This window comes from Carettochelys insculpta, chromosome 18, assembly GCF_033958435.1.
Source record: "Carettochelys insculpta isolate YL-2023 chromosome 18, ASM3395843v1, whole genome shotgun sequence".
NCBI classification, from domain to species: Eukaryota; Metazoa; Chordata; order Testudines; family Carettochelyidae; genus Carettochelys; species Carettochelys insculpta.
Window position 1 is genome coordinate 9,387,709 of NC_134154.1, and position 23,979 is coordinate 9,411,687.

General features: G+C 46.7%; 1 protein-coding gene across 1 annotated transcript in view; it reads right to left on the reverse strand.

Moving 5' to 3' along the window:
* Positions 1-6,527: 6,527 nt before the first annotated feature.
* Positions 6,528-23,979, reverse strand: part of MMP11 (matrix metallopeptidase 11) — a 34,888-nt gene continuing 17,436 nt past the window's right edge. The window contains exons 3-8 of the mRNA XM_075012399.1: positions 20,052-20,195; positions 18,553-18,686; positions 14,687-14,934; positions 14,128-14,341; positions 10,452-10,709; positions 6,528-8,192 (exon numbers count right to left, since the gene is read on the reverse strand). Of these exons, the coding sequence (XP_074868500.1) occupies positions 8,059-8,192; positions 10,452-10,709; positions 14,128-14,341; positions 14,687-14,934; positions 18,553-18,686; positions 20,052-20,195 (1,132 nt within the window). The 3' untranslated portion in view covers positions 6,528-8,058. The remainder of the gene's footprint in view (positions 8,193-10,451; positions 10,710-14,127; positions 14,342-14,686; positions 14,935-18,552; positions 18,687-20,051; positions 20,196-23,979) is intronic.

Sequence of the window (23,979 nt, forward strand, 5' to 3'; positions counted from 1 at the left end):
GGGGGGGGGGACCACCGTGCCCTAGGGCACACAGGGGACACCGGCCTGCGGGGCTGGGCTGCTGTCCCATATCAGAGCTCCTTGGTGATGGGGCTCCAGGGTTGAGGCACCAGGGATGGGGGCTCTGCAGCCTCCAGTGTGGAGGCACCAGGGAGGAAGAGGAGTGGAGAATGCAGGCTTCAGAACCTCCCGGTGGGGGGGAAAGGCCAGGGAGTGAAGCTGGAGTTGCCTCCCTGAGGTGTGGGAGGCCGGCGAACAAGGCAGCCGACTCATGGAGGAGCTCCCTGGCAATGGGGCTGCCTCCCTTAAGCATAGGACTCCAGGGAACAAGGTAGCCACCCTGTTGGGGAGTTTGCCAGCAGCAGGTGCTGCCACCATGGCATGCGTGGGAATGGGGCAGCTACCCCACAGAAGAGCTTCCCTGCAGGAGGAGCTGTGGCCACAAGGTGCAGAGCTCCAGGGAACAGGGCAACTACCCCGGCGGAGGAGCTCCCTGGCAGGAGAGGCAGCCAGCCCAAGACACAGGGTGTCAGGGAACAGGAGCCCAGCAAAATACAGGACAGTTTGCCTATTTTCTTAAAAAAGTTGGAATGTCTGTGAGATACCTTCAATAAGGGACAATAAGAACAGGACAGATGGTCACTCTAGTCCCGGGGCTTCTGCTATTCCTCAGGTGGATTGGTGCTGTGCTTATTTTTCCAGCGCCCCTTGGCATCAGTCCTGCTGGCCCAGTGGCTAATCCACCACTGCATTTGAGAGCGTTGGACCCCTTGCTGGGCCTGTCCTGCTTTGTGCTTAGGGCTGAGTCCACCCTTCTCTCCAAGACAGCATTCCCTACCAGTTGTGCAGCCTCTCAGGAGAGATTCAAATGTTGCCCAGCTGATTAGCCCCAATTAGCTGATTAGATTAGATTGTTTCTACTGGTGGCGGATATTTCCACAGGCCTCAGTGCATGTTAAATTTATTCCACACACGGATAGAAAAAAATCTCCATGTGTGGATGAGAAAGATTAGCAAGAGCTTTGCACAGAGAGCCATGTAGTCACCTTCAGCCTGGTTTAGCCCGTTATCAGCACAGCTCAGAGCACTCCGAGAACAGGGGTAGCATATTTGGGAACAGGACAACAAACCTCCGTCAGTGCTAGAACAATTTATATAGCGGGGGCAATGAAAGCCATTGAGCCAAACTGCAAAGCTGGTATAGAATGGCAACCACTTCAAGCTGGGGTGCAGTAGTAGTACCCCTCATTCCAGCACCTATGTAGATCTCTCAAGCACCAGGCTTCCAGTGAGAAAGCACTGGCACGGTGCTAGTTGTAAAGCCCTGTCAACCCTGTGGTCGCTGGGTTGGTTGCCACTTTGTACTATTGTTAGCTAAAAACATGATTTATAGCCATGAAACATGATTCATGATCATGGCACCGGGTATTTTGACCGAGCCAGCAACGTAAGTGGAGACATGTTTGTCTTCCTGAAGATACTTTGTAGTGCAGAGAGGATTTGCATAATGGGGTTGGGCCTGACTCCACAGCTCCCTGTGAAGCAGTGTATCCCCAAAACTGCACTGTGCACATGCCAGTGTGTTCCCCTTCTCCAACACCAAGTACACTGTTCCCCTTTTGAGGCAGTATGGAATATAGTGGAATCAGGACAATCAGTGGGACACAATAATACCGGGATATAAAATATATTGGAAAGACAGAACGGGTCGTGTGGGTTGTGGAGTGGTACGATATGTGAAAGATAATATAGATTCAAATGAAGTAAAAATCCTAAATGAATCAAATTGCTCCATAGAATCATTATGGATAGCAATTCCTTCCTCTAATAGGACTATGGCACTAGGAATATATTATCGACCACCTAACCAGGACAGTGATAGTGATGCTGAGATGTTAAGGGAGATTACAGAGGTGATCAAAATAAAAAATTCAGTAATAATAGGGGATTTCAATTATCCCCATATTGACTGGGTACATGTCACCTCAGGACGGGATTCAGAGATAAAATTTCTTGATCCCTTAAATGATTGCTTCTTGGAGCAGCTGGTACAGGAACCCACAAGGGGAGAGGCAATTCTCGATCTAGTACTGACTGGAACGCAGGATCTGGTCCAAAAGAAGTAACTATTACAGGACTGCTTGGAAACAGTGACCATAATATAATAACGTTTAATATTCTTGTGTTGGGAAGAACACCGCAGCAGTCCAACACTCTGGCATTTAATTTCAAAAAGGGGAATTATACAAAAATGAGGAGGTTAGTTAAACAGAAATTAAAAGGTAGAGTAACTAAAGTAAAATCCCTACAGGCTGCATGGAAACTTTTCAAGGACACCATATTAGAGGCCCAATTTAAATGTATACCCCAAATTAAAAAACACAGTAAGAGACCTAAAAAAGAGCCACCGTGGCTTAACAACCATGTAAAAGAGGCAGTGAGAGATAAAAAGGCATCCTTTAAAACGTGGAAGTCAAATTCTAGTGAGGAAAATAGAGAGGAACATAAAGACTACCAAATTAAGTGTAAAAATGTAATAAGAAAAGCCAAAAAAGATTTTGAGGAATGGTTAGCCATAAATTCAAAAAACAATAGTAAAATGTTTTTTAAGTACATTAGAAGCAGGAAGCCCGCTAAAAAAGCAGTGGGACCCCTGGACGATAGAGATATAAAAGGAGCAATCAAGGAAGATAATGCCATTGCAGAAAAACTAAATGATTTCTTTGCTTCAGTCTTCATGGCTGAGGATATTACAGAGGTTCCCAAATCTGAGCCATCCTTTGCAGGTGACAAATCTGAGGAACTGTCCCAGATTGAAGTGTCAGTAGAAGAGGTTTTGGAACTAATTGGCTACATCTACACGTGCCCCAAACTTCGAAATGGCCATGCAAATGGCCATTTCGAAGTTTACTAATGAAGCGCTGAAATGCATATTCAGCGCTTCATTAGCATGCGGGCGGCAGCGGCGCTTCGAAATTGACGAGCCTTGCTGCCGCGCGGCGCGTCCAGACGGGGCTCCTTTTCGAAAGGACGCCACCTTCTTCGAAGTCCCCTTATTCCCATCACGGGAATAAGGGGACTTCAAAGTAGGCGGGGCCCTTTCGAAAAGGAGCCCCGTCTGGACGCGCCGTGCGGCGGCAAGGCTCGTCAATTTCGAAGCGCCGCTGCCACCCGCATGCTAATGAAGCGCTGAATATGCATTTCAGCGCTTCATTAGTAAACTTCGAAATGGCCATTTGCATGGCCATTTCGAAGTTTGGGGCACGTGTAGACACAGCCATTGATAAGCTAAACGGTAACAAGTCTCCAGGACCAGATGGCATTCACCCAAGGGTTCTGAAAGAACTCAAATGTGAAATTGCAGAGCTATTAATGGTGGTTCGTAACCTATCCTTTAAATCAGCTTCGGTACCCAATGACTGCAAGACAGCTAATATAACGCCATATTTAAAAAGGGCTCTAGAGGAGACCCTGGCAATTACAGACCGGTAAGTCTAACGTCAGTACCGGGCAAATTAGTAGAAACAATAGTAAATAATAAAATTGTTAGACACGTAGAAGAACATGATTTGTTGGGCAAAAGTCAGCATGGTTTCTGTAGAGGGAAGTCGTGTCTTACTAATCTATTAGAGTTCCTTGAAGGGGTTAACAAACATGCAGACGGGGGATCCAGTGGACATAATATACTTAGATTTCCAGAAAGCCTTTGACAAAGTCCCTCACCAAAGGCTTTTATGTAAATTTAGGTGGTCATGGGATAGGAGGAAAGATCCTTTCATGGATTGGAAACTGGTTAAAAGACAGGAAACAAAGGGTTGGAATAAATGGTAAATTTTCACAATGGAGGGGGGTAACTAGTGGTGTTCCCCAAGGGTCAGTCCTGGGACCAATCTTGTTCACCTTGTTCATCAATGATCTAGATAAAGGGGTAAGCAGTGAGGTGGCAAAGTTTGCAGATGATACCAAGCTGTTCAGGATAGTCAAAACAAAAGTAGATTGTGAAGAACTTCAAAAAGATCTCAGCAAACTGAGTGATTGGGCAGCAAAATGGCAAATGAAATTTAATGTGGGTAAGTGTAAGGTAATGCACATTGGGAAAAATAACCCCAGTTATACATACAATGTGATGGGGGCAAATTTAGATACAACAGATCAGGAAAGGGATCTTGGAATAAAAGTGGATAGTTCTCTGAAAACATCCATGCAGTGTGCAGCGGCAGTCAGTAAAGCAAATAGGATGTTAGGAATTATTAAAAAAGGGATAGAGAATAAGACGAAGAATATCTTACTTCCCCTATATAAAACTATGGTATGCCCACATCTTGAGTACTGCGTGCAGATGTGGTCTCCTCACCTCAAAAAAGATATACTGGCATTAGAAAAAGTTCAGAAAAGGGCAATTAAATGATTAAGGGTTTGGAAAGGGTCCCATATGAGGAGAGGCTAGAGAGACTGGGACTTTTCAGTCTACAAAAGAGGAGACTGAGGGGCGATATGATAGAGGTATATAAAATCATGAATGGGTGTGGAGAAAGTGAATATTGGAAAGTTATTTACTTGTTCCCATAATATAAGAACCAGAGGACACCAAATGAAATTAATGGGTAGTAGGTTCAAAACTAAAATAAGAAAATTTTTCTTCACACAGCGCACAGTCAACCTGTGGAACTCCTTGCCGGAGGAGGCTGTGAAGGCCAGCACTCTAACAGAGTTTAAAAAAGAGCTTGATAAATTTTTGGAGGTTAGGCCCATAAATGCCTATTAGCCAAGGGTAAAGTATGGTGCCCCTAGCCTTTAGTCAAAGGCTGGAGACAGATGGCAGGAGACAAATCGCTTGATCATTGTCTTCGGTTCACCCCCTCTGGGGCACCTGGCCCTGGCCACTGTCGGCAGACAGGATACTGGGCTGGATGGACCTTTGGTCTGACCCAGTATGGCTGTTCTTATGTACGTTCACCAGATGCAGAAATACCACCCTGGGAAAGCTACACATGGCTGCAGACATAGAAACATGGCTGTGTCATGAAGAAAGAGGTTCTCTCTTTAGCTGTTTCTTTGGGATCACTCAGGGGTAACTCTGCCTTTCCCCCAATGTGGATTCCATCGAAACTCTTCTCTCCACACTTTCTCTCAGCAATATCATTTGCTCACACTATTTCAGTCACCAAATTGGCATAGATGATTCAGACCCACCACTCTATTGCTGAGGTATATTGCCCTGTCCAGTCCGGTGTCTCAGCCAACACGTATTCCATAAACTAAACAGTTTCTTTTGTCACAGACTATTGATGACCTCACCATCTTCCCAACCGTACAAGTCAACCTAACTGTCTTCATCAGCTCTAACCCCCATCCCCAGCTGTGTCTGTGTTTTGCAGCTTCTTCTTCCACAATGTCCTTTTCATTCAAGCCAGAAAGCCAAATACTGTCTGCTCTTCAGCACCTCTATTCTTCACTCCTGTAACCTTCTCTACATCTCCCTGACAACCACATAATCCCCTCTAACTCATTCAAAACACAGCTGTCCAAATTATTTTTGTTTCCTGTCACTCTGACCCCATAACCTCCCTCTTTGAATTTTAAGTCTCCTTACATCACCACACCAAGTTCCAGGGTCTTATTCTCATCTCCAAGCAAATTCACAACTCTGGTTCTCCTCCGCTTGTGCACTTGTATCTCAGCCTCTCATTCTTCCTCCGTCACAATAACCACTTGACCCACCTGTTTATGAGCTTCTCAAACACCTCCCCACCTTTTATGCCACAGCTCTCAAGACCAACTTTAACAATCAATGACTACTGGGCTGAAGGGTAGAGTTAGTGAGTTATGCTGCTGCTATTTTAAAATCTACATAGCAATTGTACATGATCATATGTGTTCTAGTGCATTCTCCACCTCTTTCTTACATCCTTTGTCTTCTTAAATTGTGCTACCTTCAAAACAGAGGCCAGGCCTTTGTCAAGGACCAGCTTACAAGACATGAGCAACACCCCCCCCTTTCTTCACAGCTATTTAATCCTTACCCACTTTTGCTAATGCTGCCTTCTTATAAGAACTTTTTCCAAAATATCTTTCTGCGCCTGTCCCTTTAATTATTGCAAATTCAAGCTGCTGAAGACCTAAACTAGCCACTTTGTAACCAGTTACTGCTTCCTGTGCTTCCTATACTTCCTGCTGGAAAATGCTCTTTACTCTTGCTAGAGTTTTCCTTTTCTTATTCTTGAAAGAAGAGTGTTTCTGTCAGCACCAGTTTTGACTGAGGTGTCTAAGTGCTGCTGTAATTTAAAAAAGTTCATTAATGATAATATGACCCAAACTCATCTATACTTGTTGCAGCTGGGTCTGATGAGCAACTCACAATTGGAATACCCAAAATAAAGCAAAACAAAACGAAAAACAAAAACCACCGCTCTTGTACTTACAGCACACACAGTGCTCAAGATAAGTGTCTGTATGCAGGATCTGTTTTAATGTTGTAGTTGAACATTATGTTAAAAGCAATCCCCACTAAACAAGGCATAGAAAAAAGACCATGTTTATTGGTACAACACAGTATATATACACATACACACACAGTATGTATAAAAAGGTTTTATACACATTGTACAAACATTTACATACTTGCTTTGAAGAAAAATGTTGTAAAAACAAACACTGAGAAGTGGAAAACCTAGACCTGAAATATAAATGAGGTAAAACTTCAATGCTTAGAGAGAACATGCAGGCCTAAAGATGAGAAAGGCCACTGAGACATCCTTTATTGCTGTGGGCAAGTTTAAATCCCACCTTGTCTCTGCTAACTAGGTCTGAAAGAAAGCTGATAAACAGATAGGATAACTGAGTATGTTTCTACCCAATCTTGACCTCCCATTCTTGGGCAATCAGAAAGGGTCACCGGAGGTTTATTGTGCTGACCAGGATTGTTCCAACACATACAGTTTTGAAATGCAGCAAAAACCATGAGGTCTGGAAACAGTAACATTTTGCTCAGTTGGAGACATGGGGAAGGAGATAAAGAATGGTAAGCACAAAAGATGGGAAGTTAGATGGGGTGAAGAATAGAGAAGAAAATGTATGGCCCTCTCTTGTGTAGTGATTTACAGGAATAGGTAGAGAATAAAGGAGTGAAATAAGGCACAAGTGTTGGTGCTGAATCTGGACATAGTTAACAACCTGAAATTTTGGTAATGTTACAGACACCCAGCCACTATTGTGGTGAGCTAGTGTCCTTGTGAGATCCCAGAGTTAGTAACAATATACAGAGATATATGGCAGTGTCCTGCACTGAAACCTAGCACCTTTTAAAAACGAACAAGATATTTTTACAAATCAGTACAAAATGATAATGAATATTAGTCACAATACAATGCAAAAAAACAGAAATATCAAAAACAACAAGAAGTCCTGGGGCAACTTATAGCTTACAGATATTTTGGAGCATAAGCTTTTGTGGGCAAAGACGTGCTTCGTGAGATGCAATATCAATAGATATTTGGCTGAAACGCAGGGGCCCAGACTAACCTTTATCATCATAGTGAAGCAGTTCCAGCAACCTGGCCGCATTCTTGCATCTGAACTTTGTAACACTTAAAAGTCCCATGTGAGAAGCATGGCCGTCAGCGGAATCCATTCTCAACGATGCTGATGTCAGGAATGACAAAGGTGGCTCTGCTGTTGGCAAGGTTAACGTAGGGAATACCACTGGAACCTATTTTTTAAGTGGATGAGCCTAGATAGCTAAGGAAGCATGACCCATCCAGGCTGGCCTCTGGAATTTAAGTGCAGGAAGCATTAAAGTAGCCACCCACCTGCAATCAGGCGGCATCCTTATTTCCAACACCAAAATGTGACTGGGGCCCCTGGGCTCCAAAAACCGGGCAACCTCGAACCAGGGGTCTCCTTGAGCCATTTGTGCAGCCAGTGTGTCAGGAGACAGGTGCAGCAGGAGGCCAAGAATGGGTGTGAGACTTCTCTGTCTGAGAGCGTCACATCTTTCAAAGTGATGGGTGGAGACACAGAGAGGCGGGAGGGGGATCTGGCGGGCGCCAGCACTTCTCTTCATCGGAAGAAATTGGAAGAGGGGGCACAGCTGAAGAAATCATGGCTAATCTGACGGGGGTAACCTTCCAGCACTTTCACCTGCACTGGGTCGAACTTCCAGTAAAACCGACCTCTCAGGAAATAGGCAAAACCTGTGGAGGAGACAGGCATAGAGACAAGTGTCAAAGAAGACAGAGCAGATGCAGTTTAGGGGGCTCTTTGTTGTCTAGCATTATTACGCCTTGTGTTTATGTTCTGTAGTGGACTTTATGCTCAATTTGCCAGTGGGCAAAGGGGTTGCAAAGGCCGAGGAGGAAGGACAAGGAGGAAGCTGGAGATGCTGCAAGATTCATGCCCCCTCCACCGAGCTGTGTAACTCAGTAGGGTTCTTCCAGACTATTTTGCTTTACTCAGTGTTACAAACAAGACTGGGGCATGCAGGGATGGGGGATGGGGGCGGGGGAGTGTTAGGGAGTTTAACTTACTGTACTGTTACAGGGACCTGGTTATGGAAAGCTCAGTGAGAGATGAGAGTCAGGATGAGGCCCTTTATCAGTACAACAAGGGCTTGATGGAATAGGTGTAGGATATTGCTGAAAGGAGGCCATTACTACTTTGGGATTTACACAGATTTTCAGAAGGGTCCACTATGAACATGTGGTCTGACCTCCTATCTAACACCAGTCAGAGAACTTCCCTACATTCCTACAGGAGATCTTTTAGAAAAACATCCAGTCTTGATTTAAAACATGTCAGTGATGGAAAATCTGCCACAGATCTTGTAAACTGTTCCAATGATTAATTACTCTCACTATTAAACATTAATGCCTTACTTCCTGTTCTGAACTTGTCAAGCTTTCGCTTTCAGCCAATGAATCATGTTTCTCTGCTAGACTTAAGAATTCATTCAATATCTGTTCTACCTGTGAGCACTTACAGTTTAGTCAAGTCTTATGACCTTAACTCTTCTTTTTGTCAAGATAAATAGATTGAGCTGCTTGAGTTATCACTATACAGCAGGTTTTCTAATCCTTTAACCATTTTCATGGCTCTTTTCTGAACCCCCTTGTATTTATCAATGTCCTTCTTGACTTGTGGGCACCAGAACTGCATACAGTATCGCAGCAGCAGTCGCATTGCACCAGTGCCAAATAGAGACGTAAAATAACGTCTCTGCTCATCAAGATGCCTCTGTTTATGCATCACAGGATCATATTAGCCCTTTGCCACAGCGTCACATGGGGCACTCTTGTTCAGCTGATTACCACCATAAGCCCCAAAACTTTTTCAGAATCCCCAGTCCCCTGAACAGAATCCTTGCAAGGAATGCCTACACTCAGGCATAACAGTCTACAGGAAGCCCTTGGAAGGGGAGGGTTAGATGGATCGGTACATCTGTGGTCAGGTGTTCTCTATGTATCACTGGATGATGAGGCTGTGCTGTTTTCAGCAAGGAGCCCTGTCAAGGGAAACGGCAGAATATCTTGTATATTCCAAACACCATTATAAGGAGCAAAATGCGGCCTGGAGTTCTGTCACATTTGTATCTTCTTCAAATATCAGAACAGGTGCAGGTTTTCTTGTGATTGCTAGGAGTGTGGTGCTCTCAGAGGTGTCTACAATGTCCTATGTGTGTTTCCTTTTTGGGTATAATAGTATTGTTGTGGTACTAGTTGTTCAATTACATCCTTGTCTACAGAATTTGTGAAAAATGCCTGTTATTCACTGCAGGCATAACCACACAATCTCAATACAAACTGATATACAAACGTGTTCATTGTATTTCTCTTATGGATGAAAAATTTGAAAAAGCACTTCACGATTAATAGTTCAGATTAAGATAAATCATAGAATCATAGAAGAGTAGGACTGGAAGGAACCTCGAGAGGCCATTGAGTCCAGCCCCCTGCCCTCATGGCAGAACCAAGCACTTTCTAGAACATCCCTGAAAGCCATCTATCTAACCTCTTCTTAAATATCTCAAGTGATGGAGATTCTACCACCTCCCTTGGCAATTCGTTCCAGTGTTTGATCACCCTGACAGTTAGGATTTTTTTCCTAATGTCCAACCTGAACCTCCCCTGCTGCAATTTAAGTCCATTGCCTCTTGTTCTATCCTCAGAGGCCAGGAAGAACAAGTTCCCTCCCTCTGCCTTATGACACCCTTTTAGATACCTGAAAACTGCTATCATGTCCCCCCTCAATCTTCTCTTTTCCAAACTAAACAAGCCCAATTCCTTCAGCCTTTCTTCATAGGTCATGTTCTCTAGACCTTTGATAATTCTCGTTGCTCTCCTCTGGACCCTCTCCAATTTCTCCACACAATCCCACCGATTCCCTTCGTACCTGAGATGCAGGAAGAACAATAAACCCCACAGCAAGAACCAGCCTCTATGCTGGTCTATACTCACCAAACTCATCCTGGAAAGCAGCATCTATCTCCTGCGGGATGCCACGCCAGTCAGACATCCTGCGGGGGTAGATGGTGTCCACCTGATGGGTGCTTGGGTTGAAGCGCCAGTAATTGCCTCCATTGAAGAAGTAAATCTTGTTCTTCTCTGTCCCCCACATTAAAGCTGCCTGGACAGGAGAAGCAGATAGGCCCAACTCCGAGACAGAAGCAGGGCCCGACACGCGTCTCTCGCCATCATAAATCCAGTACTGAGAGCCTGATGATGGGACAAGAGAAGAATAATATGTAATGGGAGGGGTGAGCTGAAGCTCTTTACTGTCTAATAACTGTATGGTGACCTGTGCTAGTGACCTGGAATCTCAGCCCAGTCCTAAAGAACACTGACAGGATAGGGGAGAATAAACTCTCCTCTCACCAAGGCTGATACCAACGAGATGGTCTGCTTAGTTACTGGCTTTGCATCTGTACCTTGAATGAACAGACAGCTTCATTCTTTCGGGCAGCCAGACAGTGTGTGTAGCTACACGGTGCTCATCACTGTGGTGCAGGTTATACAGCAGAGAGCAGGCTTTGGTTGTTTTTAGTCATTGTGGATAGGCTCAGCAAAAAGAGTGAGCTTTGAATGTTGCTTTGAATGTGCTGAGGGAGGTCAACTCATTTTGCCAACATTCCATCGAAGGAATCTGTTCAGTTTTTAATTTACAGAAAGACAAATATGGAAGGTGTGGAAATCCATGAAGCAACTTTGCCAAAGGACAATCCCGCTCTCATCCACCCTGTGGGCAGGGAGACTAAACCAGACACAAGAGCCAGAGGTTGCCACGTGTGGAGAGGGAGAAGAAAAAAGGGCTTTGCTTTGACGTGGGGGGCCGGGGAGAATTAAGGGAGGGGTTAAGATCCTTGCCATAACAAACTGGGAGTAATATACTCTTCAAGTCAAAGCCTTAAAGAGAGAGAACTAAATATTCAACTGCATGCGCAATTATGCACCAGTGATTGTTATGGCACCTATGAATGACAGGCTTGGAACTGATTATTTGCATGAGCCATTAGGCTCACTCAACATGAAATTGCTGCAACTGCATGTGCAAACCACTTTGCAACTCGCAGGCACGTTATTTGAAAATGTCGGTCTAAAACAATCAGTAATGTGAAGATTGAAATTAAACAACCATTTGTCCGGGAACACATGTAACCAGCCCTTCGTGCTCTTGACGCAGCAAGCTGTCCACGTGGGAACATCAGTGATGCTGGTACACAACCGAGCAAACAAACCAGCCCTGTTAGTGTCAAACTTCGCTAGAAAGAGAAACACGATTGCTAATTGGAAAAAGGTCAAAGGAGTGGGAAAGTCATTTGATATTTGCACTTATTGCAGTATTTGTGAAAAGCAGGGAATGCAAATTAAATGACTGCTTTCTTTTTAAAGCCTCACTGCCTATTTCCTTGTCACTCCTTGGAAATCTGTAGCTCTCTGGCAGCATCTTGTGTTTCCACAACCCAGTTCCAGTTATATCTACTTCCGAGAGAGATTGCCCAGATGATGGAGGTAAGGCTGTGGGAAGGACAGGAGGACCAACTGTTCAGTGCAAGAACCACTGTGGATATTCAATCCTAGCACAACTGGGCCCCATTTCTGGCTGGCCCTTAGGCACTATCGTAATGAACACGATTGATACTTCTATAAATGTGCATGTATTTAAAAGGGGGATCTGCATAAATGAGCAAGAAACGGTCAAAATAAATAAAGGCCAAAATAATATTTTGAGTTTATATTAAAACTGCAGTCTTTGTGATCACTCCTAGGCATTTGAAGGTTGCTTAAAGACACACTCCAGAACACTGTTCTAGTTAAAATCCCAGCAGCTTTAGCAGTGTTGAGCCTTTGTTTGCAGATCTGTCTGTAGGATACTTCTAGATGCTGAGCCATTTGATACGGTCAGTGACACGATGAGTAATGCCGCAGAGGCCACACACGCAACCTGGGCAACAATATCGTACCAGCTTCTGGATATTTTTCTACATAATTTAAACTCCGAAAGAGAGTTAAAGAAAATGGCAAGTGATTTTTCAGGTGAAACAAGGCAAACTATTATTCGTGGGTTCCAGAAGTCCTCAGGAAAAATCTGGCATCTACGCTGGTTTTTAACATCTCTGCATTTACCAGAGAATGCATATATGGCTCCAGAAAGTGGCACTAGGCATGCAAGGGTCTTGTTTAAACTCCAGGCTCTGGTCCAGCTCCCACAACCATCCTCCCCATGGTAATAAGCAAGAAAATGTGCTGATGTTCTGCCACGGTTCCAGGCACTCCAGAAACTCATGATAAAGTGGGAACTTTGAACGTGCACCAGGGGCTCATTTCTTACACCAACTTTCCTGTGATGGCTGGTGCAGAAAGCAGGTGGTAGGACTATGGTCTTACTACCTTTAGTGATTGCAAGACTGTTGTGTGCTGAAAGCACAAATGAGCATGACCGTGGCTTGCCCCTTGCACAGTTTAGTCGGGGGAATGCTCCTTGTACACCCTTCTCCTTTCCCAAACAAGCGCACAAAGGCTCATTGAAATCTAGACCCATGTTTGTAGAATCCTGAAAAAAGTTTGTGCTTGTTTTACAAATTGCACTGTGCATTTTTAAGTCCTTGCATTGAAGGCAGTATTGTCTCATAAGGCCCAGAGGGTATAGCCCAGGGTGTCACCGCACCTGACTGAAATCCAGGCTGCTGGAACACTGATGGGAGACCCTGCAGGTCTGAGCCATCTTTGCCCCTGCTCAGGGCTTACACAAAAGTAGTCTGTGGCCAGAACAGACAACTGGGGCCACTGGCTATAAAAAGTGAAACTGACCAAGGCAAGGCTTTACCTGATCTCTCTTAGATGGGTATAAATCAGGAATTCAGTGCAGCTACACGAATGTAAAACCACTGTGAGGGACAAGTCGCAACTAGGCCTCTGATTCAACGTCCAAGCTGAATGAAATCCAGAAATAAACCGGTACCCATTAGCTGTGGGGCATCAGATAAAACTTTTTTCTCTTCACTACACAAGCAAAAAAGTAGTCCAGTAGCACCTTAAAGACTAACAAAATAATTTATTAGGTGATGAGCTTTTGTGGGACAGACCCACTTCTTCAGACACAGCAGGTCTGTCCCACGAAAGCTCATCACCTAATAAATTACTTTGTTAGTCTTTAAAGTGCTACTGGACTGCTTTTTTGTTTTGATACTAGATAGACGAGCACAGCTCTCTCTCTGTTATTACTCACCACACTAGATTTGGGAAACTTTTTTGTTTCTAAGGACTCAAACCAGCTGGGCAATGCGGCTTTAAGAAGAAATGGCCTGTTGCTCTTTACCAATTTTCATATCAAAATAATAGTCTGTAAGTTTTGCCTTCACTCCTCACCTCTGAGCAAGGCACATTTTCAGAGCTACTAGGCAGAGACTTGGCAGCAAGTAATTTGCTCCTGTCCCAAAGGAAAATTTTATATTTAGCTTTGTCTAAAACGAAGTGAAGCCCCCGGTTCCTCTCCCATGACATCTGTTAAAATATTCAAATTAAAGACAGTGAAAAACAAAGGGACTATTCTATTCGGGGAGGGAAGCGCTCGTGTTACCCCACTAGAGGAGTTTGTCTTTTCTAGCTCTCTGATCCTTTCTCTGTTCTCACTTACCTTGGAAAAACCAGATATTTCCTAGGGAGTCCTCAAAGGCTGCGTCGACAGAACTTGGAATTCCCTGCCAATGGCGAGAGGCCAGGGCTGGGTAGCCGGCCTGCAGCTTCCCATTCCTGAGCCGCCACACGTAGTGCGACTTGAAAAAGAACAGCTCCCCCCGGATGGTGGAAACGGCGTCAAAATCCGTGTCACAGGCATCAGGCTGCACAGACTGAGAATAGTGTATGCCAGTCAGTTGCTGAGTTCTGAGCGGCTCCCCGCCCTGGTGCCAAGCTCAGTGGTCCCCCCCGGCCCTGGCTTGGTGCCGCGCCCAAGGAGGCTGTAGGCTTTCACTGCAGACAACAGGGTCATTCCCAAACAATAATTTAAATCCTTCCCAAGCTTCACTGATTAAGACAAGTGCTCGAATCAAGAAGCCTAGGAGTGAGGAGTTTTAAGCTGCAGGTGCCTCACCAGGGGTGTGTGGATTCAGTGACTACAAAGTTGGGTGTTGCCTTAGTACTACTGGGGCCACTCAGTAATAGTGGCTATGACACAAGCATTGCTGGTCACTCACCCCCACATTGGTGATCTCGTTTGTTTCAAAGTCTGGTGGGTTTGGCTCTGGCTTCTCAGTCGGAGTTGGCACCGGATCAGTCTTTGGTTTCCCATAGAGGTATTGGATGCCTTGTTTGTCATCCTCACTCAGGCTCAGAGGGTAGCGGAAGATGTAGAAGGGAGACATCAGTGACTTGGCGACAGTTGTGTGTTGTAGGCCCAGGACGTGACCAAATTCATGAGCAGCCACTTGCAGCAGGTCAGTGCCTGCAAAGGGAAGAGGGTGCAGGTATTTTTCAGTGCGCTGGAAAACTCTCGGGATGGGCACAGCCCTTATGCTTTGCTCCCCAGGATGGGATCATAAAAAGCTTGGTAGAAAGGGGTTCTCTACTTTCAAGAATGGCCATAATGGGTCAGACCAAAGGTCCATTGAGGCCAGTATCCTGTCATCCCACAGTGGCCACTATGAGATGCCCCAGAGGGAATGAACAGAACAAGTGATCCATCTGTGGTTATTCTGAGCTCATGAAAGGAAAAATGAACTATGATGTTTTCCTTGGTGCTACCCCCCCACGCACCCACAACTCTAATAGATTTAAGAGAGGACGTGCTTAGGTATAAACCACTTGAAAATATCTTTTCAAGGGAACATAAAGGGGATTCAGGTAGACAGAAACACAGGGCACTCTAGGGAGAGCTCATTTAGTTCCCAGCTGATCAGTTTTGGATTAAAAAATTCTAGCAGGAAAGAAGAACTTAAAAGAGCAAATTAAGACTGGGAGGAAGATTCCTGTTGTTTTCTGATGAGTCCAAATGCATCTCATTCTCCCTGGTTTCCATCAGAAATCTCCAGACTGCAGCCCAACTGGCAAAAAGAGAGTCAGCTAACAGAGCTGGTGTGCTCCTATAGCGTACAGTATGGTGCAGAATATGCCAGTGGGGTGTGGTAGGAATACCCAAGAAAGTTTAGTAGTGACCAGCATCTTGAAATCTGAAAAGTTTGCACAGCACGGATGCAACTGAAGTGATCAGAGGCTAGGTCAGCTGATTTCTACATCAGTGACTTATTAAAACCTTTTGAACAGTGTTGTTAAGATTGGTAGATGCCTCGTTCTCTGCTTTCCAGTACCGACAGATCCACTGTGCTGTGCACCAGCTTTTTGAGGAGCTGAACAACAGGATGGCTGAAAATTCTTTGCGTGGGAAGTGCCACAACAGACCAGCAGCACAGACCCAGGAACTCCTGAGGGCTAATCCTGGTTCTGCCAGTGACATGCAGTGTGACCCTTGGGCAAGTCTCTTGTGCCCAAGGCCAGTGACACTCTTCACTGGGCCCTGGGAAATGTGTGAGGGCTCGGCTCTGGACCCCCATAAGGGGTGGAGCTTGTGCTGGGTGTAAGGGGAGGTTTAAAGGGCCTAAGGGGAGGAGCTAGGCTCTCCTTGCCAGCCATCAGTACAGCCTAGACCCAGTGGTTCTTAACCTGGCATGCACGCACCCTCTGGAGGTGCGTGACACCCTTTCTGGGGGTGTGCGACATGCCAGATTTTTTTAGAAGGTAAATCATTGAAAACACAAATTAAGCACAGGCACATAAGTACAACTCCTTTGTTTCATTAAACCTACATATGAATTCAGTTAGCTGCTAACTGTTAGCGCGTTGGTTACAGTTTACTTCCACAGCAAAGCTCTGCAACATCTCTGGGTAGTACTTGCGTATTTTTGTATTCCTACTGTACTATTATTTGTGGTGAGTAATAACAAAACTATTTTACATCTATTTAATATGCCTTTAAAAGTTTATAGCCCCCCACCTCCATCTCCATTTTTGATGCCGGGTGCAAGAACATATTTTATTTTTGATGCAGGGTGTGAGAGCTTATTTTGAGAACTAAAGGGATGCAGGCTGCAGTAAAGGTTAAGAAACCACTGGCCTAGACTACACTCCGTGGGACTCTGGCAGCGATTTAAAAGGCCTGTGGCTCCTGCTGCAGAAGTGGCTGTGGTGGGCTTAGAGCCCTCTGGGTTCTTCGTCTGTAATATGGGGATGATGCTATCACCCTGTTTCAGAGGAGGTCTTAAAAGGTTAAATAAGGCTAACAAAGCTCTTTGAGGATATGAAATTGGAAGTACATGCTATGTGCGATTACCGCCCGTCCTTACTGAAGAGAAAGAGTGAATGATGATGAAATCTGCTGATGTTTGTTTCCACGAGTTTTCAGCCTCTCCTCAAATGCAGGATTAATTAAGAGCAATAGATTAGGACATTTTTTCAAATGGTTTATCTAACTTGTGAGAGTGAAGAAAAGTGATTGCAAATGTTCCCAGATTTTCTCCTTGCAAAATCACTGGGAAGTACCTCTGATCTTGCAAAAAAACACTCCGGCTGATTATTTATTACCTGGTGTTGATGTGCACCTGAACCTCTACAGAGGAACACAGTCCCTGGCTGCAGGGTAGGCCCATCAAAGGCACCAGAGGGGTGAAGGTGGGGCAGTTGAACTGCCCCCAGGCCCAATGTATCAAAGGGGCCTGCAGCTCTGGCCGCCACCAAAGTAGCAGCGGCTGGAGCTCTGTGTCCCTTTGAATTGCCACAGCAGCACTCCTGGGCGCAGCCGGGGGCTAAGGGCCAGCACCATGGTCAGTGTGGCACTGAGGACTGAATGTCCTAGGCCTTGTTTCTTCTGCCTTGGCTCCGCCCCTTCTGGGGCACAGAGCCAGGCCCCCCTCCCAACCTGCTCTAGGGCCCATAGCGCCCAGTGTACAAACTGTCAGTAAAGTCAGTGGAGAAACTATCTTGGACTTGAGTAGGTGCAGGACTAGGAGCTCTCTTGATGTTCACACCTCCGCATTAGCATCTGCCATTGGGCCACAACGCCTCTGACTAAGTTGACTTATTTTCTCCTCTCTCAATGTTCACAACTCCACATTAATTGCCGATGATGGGCCATTTCCACCCTGACTGAACAGGCCTTGTTAGCTCTGGCCCTCCTCTTTACTGAGACCCCCTCTTTAAATCCTCCTCTGGACACACACCCCCCGCCACTCATGCATCTGACGAAGTGGGTCTTTGCCCACAAAAGCTTATGCTCCAAAATATCTGTTGGTTTATAAGGTGCGAAAGGACTTCTTGTTGTTTTTGAAGATACAGACTAACACAGCTACCTCTCTGATACAGAAATGCAAGTGTTAGCTTAGCTGTTTTCCTTTTCTGCTCCCTTTAGATCGTGTTGGGGTGGAGAAGGAGGACGGCTGTAAGTTGCTGTGTGTGCATCTAGCAGAAAAACTGAGGCCACAGGCAGCAAACCTCCTAGATCCCAAGATACCCCATGTATCTTGTGAGATGTTGGGGCCATCAACCGCTGAACACCACAATGATATCAGCCTGGCTCTGTTTCTAGGAAAACAGTTTTTACTTGCTCTGGGAATCAAGTCACTCCCCTGCAGCAACTGTGAGATGCTGTACGGCAGCAGCGTATTCCCAAGCCAAAGCCAGACACTGTGAGCCTGCGTGGCTTCCTGTTAAGACTTTCAAGAAGGAAGGTTTTGGAAACAGATGGGGACTGTGACTGAGACCTGTCTATTATACTGGATTTCGGCGGGGAAATATTCCCCCGCAGTGCTGGAGCTTAGTTTCCCCTCATCTCTCGTTTTATTTCCTAACTGTGGCTTTTCTGGTGACCTGGTGTTAGAGCCCAACTTCACTGTGACCAGAAAGAGACAAGGACAAGCACCCTATGACATGGCCTGATTCGGATGTGAGGACAAGCCTGTTGAGATCTTTGCTCTATAAATTAGACACTTTCAAAATGTATCAATGGCCTGTTCCCCCTACCCCCACCCACTCCAAACATATACAGATGCCTCCATCAGAATGGACAATGCACCTAAGTTGTTCCCAATTGTCCAGGTCTCATCGTAGTCAAAATGGACATCTCCCTCACGGTGAGTCTTGGGGAAGAAAGCATGAGCCAGGATGCCTCCAGGCCCATCGAACGGCAGATTATCACCATGCCAGTACCTGGAGGGCAAACATATCACAATTCAGTGAAAGAGCAACCAAGGGAACCTGGAGAACAGCATCCCACGCTCCCCACCACAAGCTAATTTGTGTCTTTCAACTTCAGGCCCCTCTCGTCCCTGCAAATCTTGCTCTCAGTAGGGAGGCTGAACCCTCTGCACAAGTACTGTGTATCCACATGAGGCTGTAGATACTAGTAGTTTCTCATTGGGTTTGTTTCTTCCCCTTGTTCAGCTTTCATCAAGTCTGTAACATTCAGGTGAAGGCTGACGAAGCTACAGGTTGAACCTCTCTAGTCTGGAACTCTCCCATCCGGCAACATCTGTGGTCTGGCACGATTTTAGTTCGTCAGACAACCACTTGTCTTGGATGTGGCCAAGTTTCCTACCACCCCAGAAAGTTTGTTTGCAACCACCCGTCCTGGCTCTCAGTGTTCTGTGCTGTTATTTAGCTGTTAATTACCCCAAATGTCTTCTAAGACCCCCGTAAGCAGAGGAAGAGTTGGTAATGCTGTTAGACAATATTGACCTTCCATGGCCTTGCAAATTCTCTCATTCAGCGCCAGGCAGGTCCGGAGGGTGCCAGACTAGAGAGGTTCAAGCTGTGCTAGCATTAAGGGAGCACAACTGAACTGAGGAGAACACAAACAGTCTTCCTGGCCCAAATCCTCAAAGTCTCCCTTGAGTCCAACTGCAGTTGACTGAGGCAATCCGGGAGAGAGGTTAACCGTGGAGCAAAGTGCATACAAACATGTTCAATACGGCCCACATCCTCACTCAGATGGGCTCCACAATCCCTTTTAATTAGCTTTGGGTAAACATTCACTGGAGTGAAGTTTTCCTCCCCTAAATATTTTGCAGAAAGTGAAGTTCAAGCCTGGAGTCAAAGATTTATTTAAACGAAGAAACTAAATCTGCTTGGGGGCAAGAGATCAGGCCATTCAATGCAGGGAGAGACTGAAGAACTGGAAGCAGTCAAAACAAACATTCAGCCAAAGATTCCTGGCTGGTGAGTGGTTGCATAAATTAACTGAACAATATTTTACTAATTTGTTTATTATTGAAAATATTAGTTGTGGTATGGTGCTGCAGAAGGGCCCCATCTGGGGATCAGGGCCCCGGTACGCTAGGTGCTGTACACACACACTACACAACAATAGCCCTTGCCCATGCAGCCTTCTACCTAAACAAGAAAACCAAAGTTTTGAAACAGAGCATGGAAATAACTCAGTGAATAAATAACACGCTGCCAATAGTCTGACCAGCTCTAAAGAGGCCTTTGGGATCTGTCCTTTTCACACTGGGCCCAGTGGGAGAAAATGGGTGTTTCCTTTTGGATTCAAACATCTTCCCCTTCCATGCTCACCTTGTGAAATCAATAACTATGTCAGCTCGGCCCTCGTGCACTTCAGTGAAGGTTAATGGTGTCACGTCACTCCAGACTTTCAAGGCTTCCGCAATGGTCCGTCTCACTTTGGCGTTTATGAGTTGCCACGGAAATCGTATAATTCTAAAGAGCAGCAGATAGCATGTTTACAGATAGGAGGTCCGAAGAATGTAACCATGGCCACACCAGGTCAGATCACTGATCTTTCTAGCCCAGTAGCGGACGGTGCCAGATGCTTCAGAGGGAGTGGACCAGAACAGGGCAGTTTATCAAGTGATCCATCCCGTTGTCTAGTGCCAGCTTGTAGCTGTCAGAGCATGGGATTGCATTCCTGACCACCTTTGCTAACAGCCCTTGGTGGACATGCCCTCCATGAACTTATCCACTTTGTTTTGAACCCAGTTATCCTTTTGTCCTTCACAACATCCCTCGCCAGGAGTCCCGCATGCTGACTGTGCGTTGTGTGAAGTATTCCCTTGTATTTGTTTTATACCTGCTGCTGGCTACTTTCATTGGGTGACCTCTGATATGTTATTTACATGAAGGGATAAAGTCTCTTTTCCAAATTGAACACTTCCACTGTGTTGAATCTCCCCTCATATTGAAACATTCCATACCCTTAATTTTTCTGTCTCTTTCTTATACTCTTCCCAATTCCAACGTATCTTGCTTGTGATGGGGCTACCCCAATTTGTTTCTCTCCAATCTCTGCTGCCAGGGCGTTTTATTCCTGTGACAGCTCGTGCTTGTTGACCTCAGTGGGTCCCCTTCACTCCCCATCAACCGGAGCCTAAGAGATTGATTCCACAACCCTTTCTTCATCCCAGTGAACATGAGCAGCCCTGTTAAAGCCAATGGGCACAGGGGATGGAGCTGACGTGCTCACGAGTCACTGTTATGCACCTGCAATGAGATGCTAACTCAGCGTCCCCACTGTAACAATGACAGCATTGTCATTCGAGCGGAGAACACAGCTCAGGGAGGAGGCAGGACACCAAACATTTCTAAATTACTCTTCCCTTCAGGCCACGTCTGCATCCGAGGCTCGGGTACAAGTCAGGGAACATTTGCCACGGACACAATGGGGCACCACCTGGGACTCCACAAAGCCCAGGAAGGGTCCCCACCGACCCAGCCTAGCACCATTCAGTCTGGCCATCAGCACAAGCACTGTCACCAATGGTACAACATACTCATCACCACCATAATCACCAATAAATTCACCATCATTATCATTAAAACAACTGGTTCCTGACCCTGAAATTTGCCTGCCTCAGCATAATCACTGCCAGCACCATCAATTGCTACAGCCTTGGGGGAACTGCCTCTGTCAGCAGGACTTTCCTCTAACTGCCTGGAAATCCCCAGACCCTCCATTAACTCACCCTCCTTGTCCCCGATGACAGTGTGAGCGCTGCAGTTAGAATGGCATTAAGTCACACACCAGCACCACTCTCACCAGGAAGGTCACCCTGGCCCGCACAGCAAATTTCAACCCGCTCAGTGGCTGAACCACTTCTGGCCAAGAGCCATCAGGGAAGGGGATGTCCTTCATCTCAAGCCAGCGTGATGGGGCAGGAGACAAAACTGCCCCTGCACGGAGGAGAAATTGTAAGGCAGTCGCTCTGGTTCGGTGATGAGCGGCTTTGCTGTTGAGGACTTCCTGCTTCCTCATTTCCTGCTTACGCGCCCCCCATTTATGCTAACTCCACCAGCCCTCCCACAGCTCCCTTCTGGACAGCATCGGGCCCTGCTGGCACAGGGAAAGACCGCTCACACCTCCGTGGACTGCCTGGGGTGAATCAAACCCACAACCAGATGCGCTGAGCTGGGAACGGGGGAACACAGGAATTGCCTTACTAGGGCCAGACCAGTGTCCACCCAGTCCAGCATATAGGTTTAGCAATAACCAATGCCAGAGGCATCAGTGGGAAATGAAAGGAACCCTCGCCCCTATTTGGTAGTTATGAGATAATCCAGCCCCGGGGGGCTTCTGTTGCCCATAGAAACATCCAACCCTTGTCTGACTCCTTCTGCGCTCTTGGCCTAAACAGCACCATGTTGCAGGGAGCTCCAGAGTCTCTGCACTGCCTCCGAAGTTTGAGTTAGCCACCTTTCAGTTCCGTTGGCTGGCCCCTGGTTCCTCTAAGATGTCGGGGGCCGGATGGGAGCTGAGGGAAGGGACATTTCTGGAAGTGCTGCCTGCTCCTGGGAAATGAGAGCAGGAAGAAACTACAGGTGCACGTGCAGGCTCTTCGCCTGGATTCACACCGTGCGTTATGGCACTCAGATACCAGGTCCCTAGAAAGGCCTTTGCTAGCACGTCTCTGAGCTGGTGTCTGGACATACCTGCATTGCGCATGTGTGGAGTTCTTAAAGCTGTGGGAAAAGCTGCCATTTCTTGGCACCTGGTTTATGCCGAAGGCAAACGCTCTTTCACTAACTGGCATGAGCCCCGGTATCCCACACCCCAGTAGCTCTACCCCGGGACAATGCGATGTTTCTAGTGTCTGCAGCATCAGGACTGCGATTCCCATGCACAGTGTTGGTGCTTGTTCAGATCAGCAGATTTTTTTTTCCCCCTCTGGCCCCAGGGGCCAGGAGTAAGAAGCCTTTCGCTGCTCTCATAAGCTACGTCTGCACGTGAAGCCTACTTCGAAATAGCCTATTTCGATGAGGAGACATCGAAATAGGCTATTTCGATGAATAACGTCTACACGTCTTCCACGGCTGGCAACGTCGATGTTCAACATCGACATTGCGCAGCACCACGTCAAAATAGGCGCTGCGAGGGAACGTCTACACGCCAAAGTAGCACACATCGAAATAAGGGTGCCAGGAACAGCTGCAGACAGGGTGACAGGGCGGACTCAACAGCAAGCTGCTCCCTTAAAGGGCCCCTCCCAGACACAGTTGCACTAAACAACACAAGATCCACAGAGCCGACAACTGGTTGCAGACCCTGTGCATGCAGCATGGATCCCCAGCTGCCGCAGCAGCAGCCAGAAGCCCTGGGCTAAGGGCTGCTGCACACGGTGACCATAGAGCCCCGCAGGGGCTGGAGAGAGAGCGTCTCTCAACCCCTCAGCTGATGGCCGCCATGGCGGACCCCGCTATTTCGATGTTGCGGGATGCGGATTGGCTACACGTGCCCTACTTCGACGTTCAACTTCGAAGTAGGGCGCTATTCCCATCCCCTCATGGGGTTAGCGACTTCGACGTCTCGCCGCCTAACGTCGATTTCAACTTCGAAATAGCACCCAACACGTGTAGGCGTGACGGGCGCTATTTCGAAGTTGGTGCCGCTACTTCGAAGTAGCGTGCACGTGTAGACACGGCCATATTCTCCTGAGATTAGTGGCACAGCAGCATCCTCTGCAGTCAGCGAAGGTTACTTAAATGCACACCTGCTGAAGACACTTCCCTGGGCCCTACCTACAGGCACAGGAGCAGTCTCCTTTCTGCATAGGACTCGGACTCAGGCCAGCAGTTGCAGATGCGCACTGTGGGGAGAATACAGTCAGCCAGCTAACCCTGGCCCTAACCGGGAGCGTGCAGTGTGTTTCGGGTGACACTGAGGCCCTGCTTGGGAGCACTTCAATAAAGACGGACTCGAACTGGCTATTGAAAATAAAGGCTGAGGTTGAGTCTCAAGGGAAGGCAGGTGCTGTGTGAGCCTGTGGGGCTGGTGCAGGGTGGCGGTGTAAGTCTGAGTGCGTAGGTGACACATGAGTGTGGCTGTGCATGGGAGAGAATGGGAGCGCTCGTGGGTGCGAGGCACCAGCGGGCTTGTGAGCAGCACGAGGATGGTGGGCTGCACATGGGGGGGGGCGCAAGAGGCGGCGGGTGCAAAGGCTGTCACATGTACAGCGAGTGTGTAAGTGGGTCTGTGAGAAAGGGCAGGGCT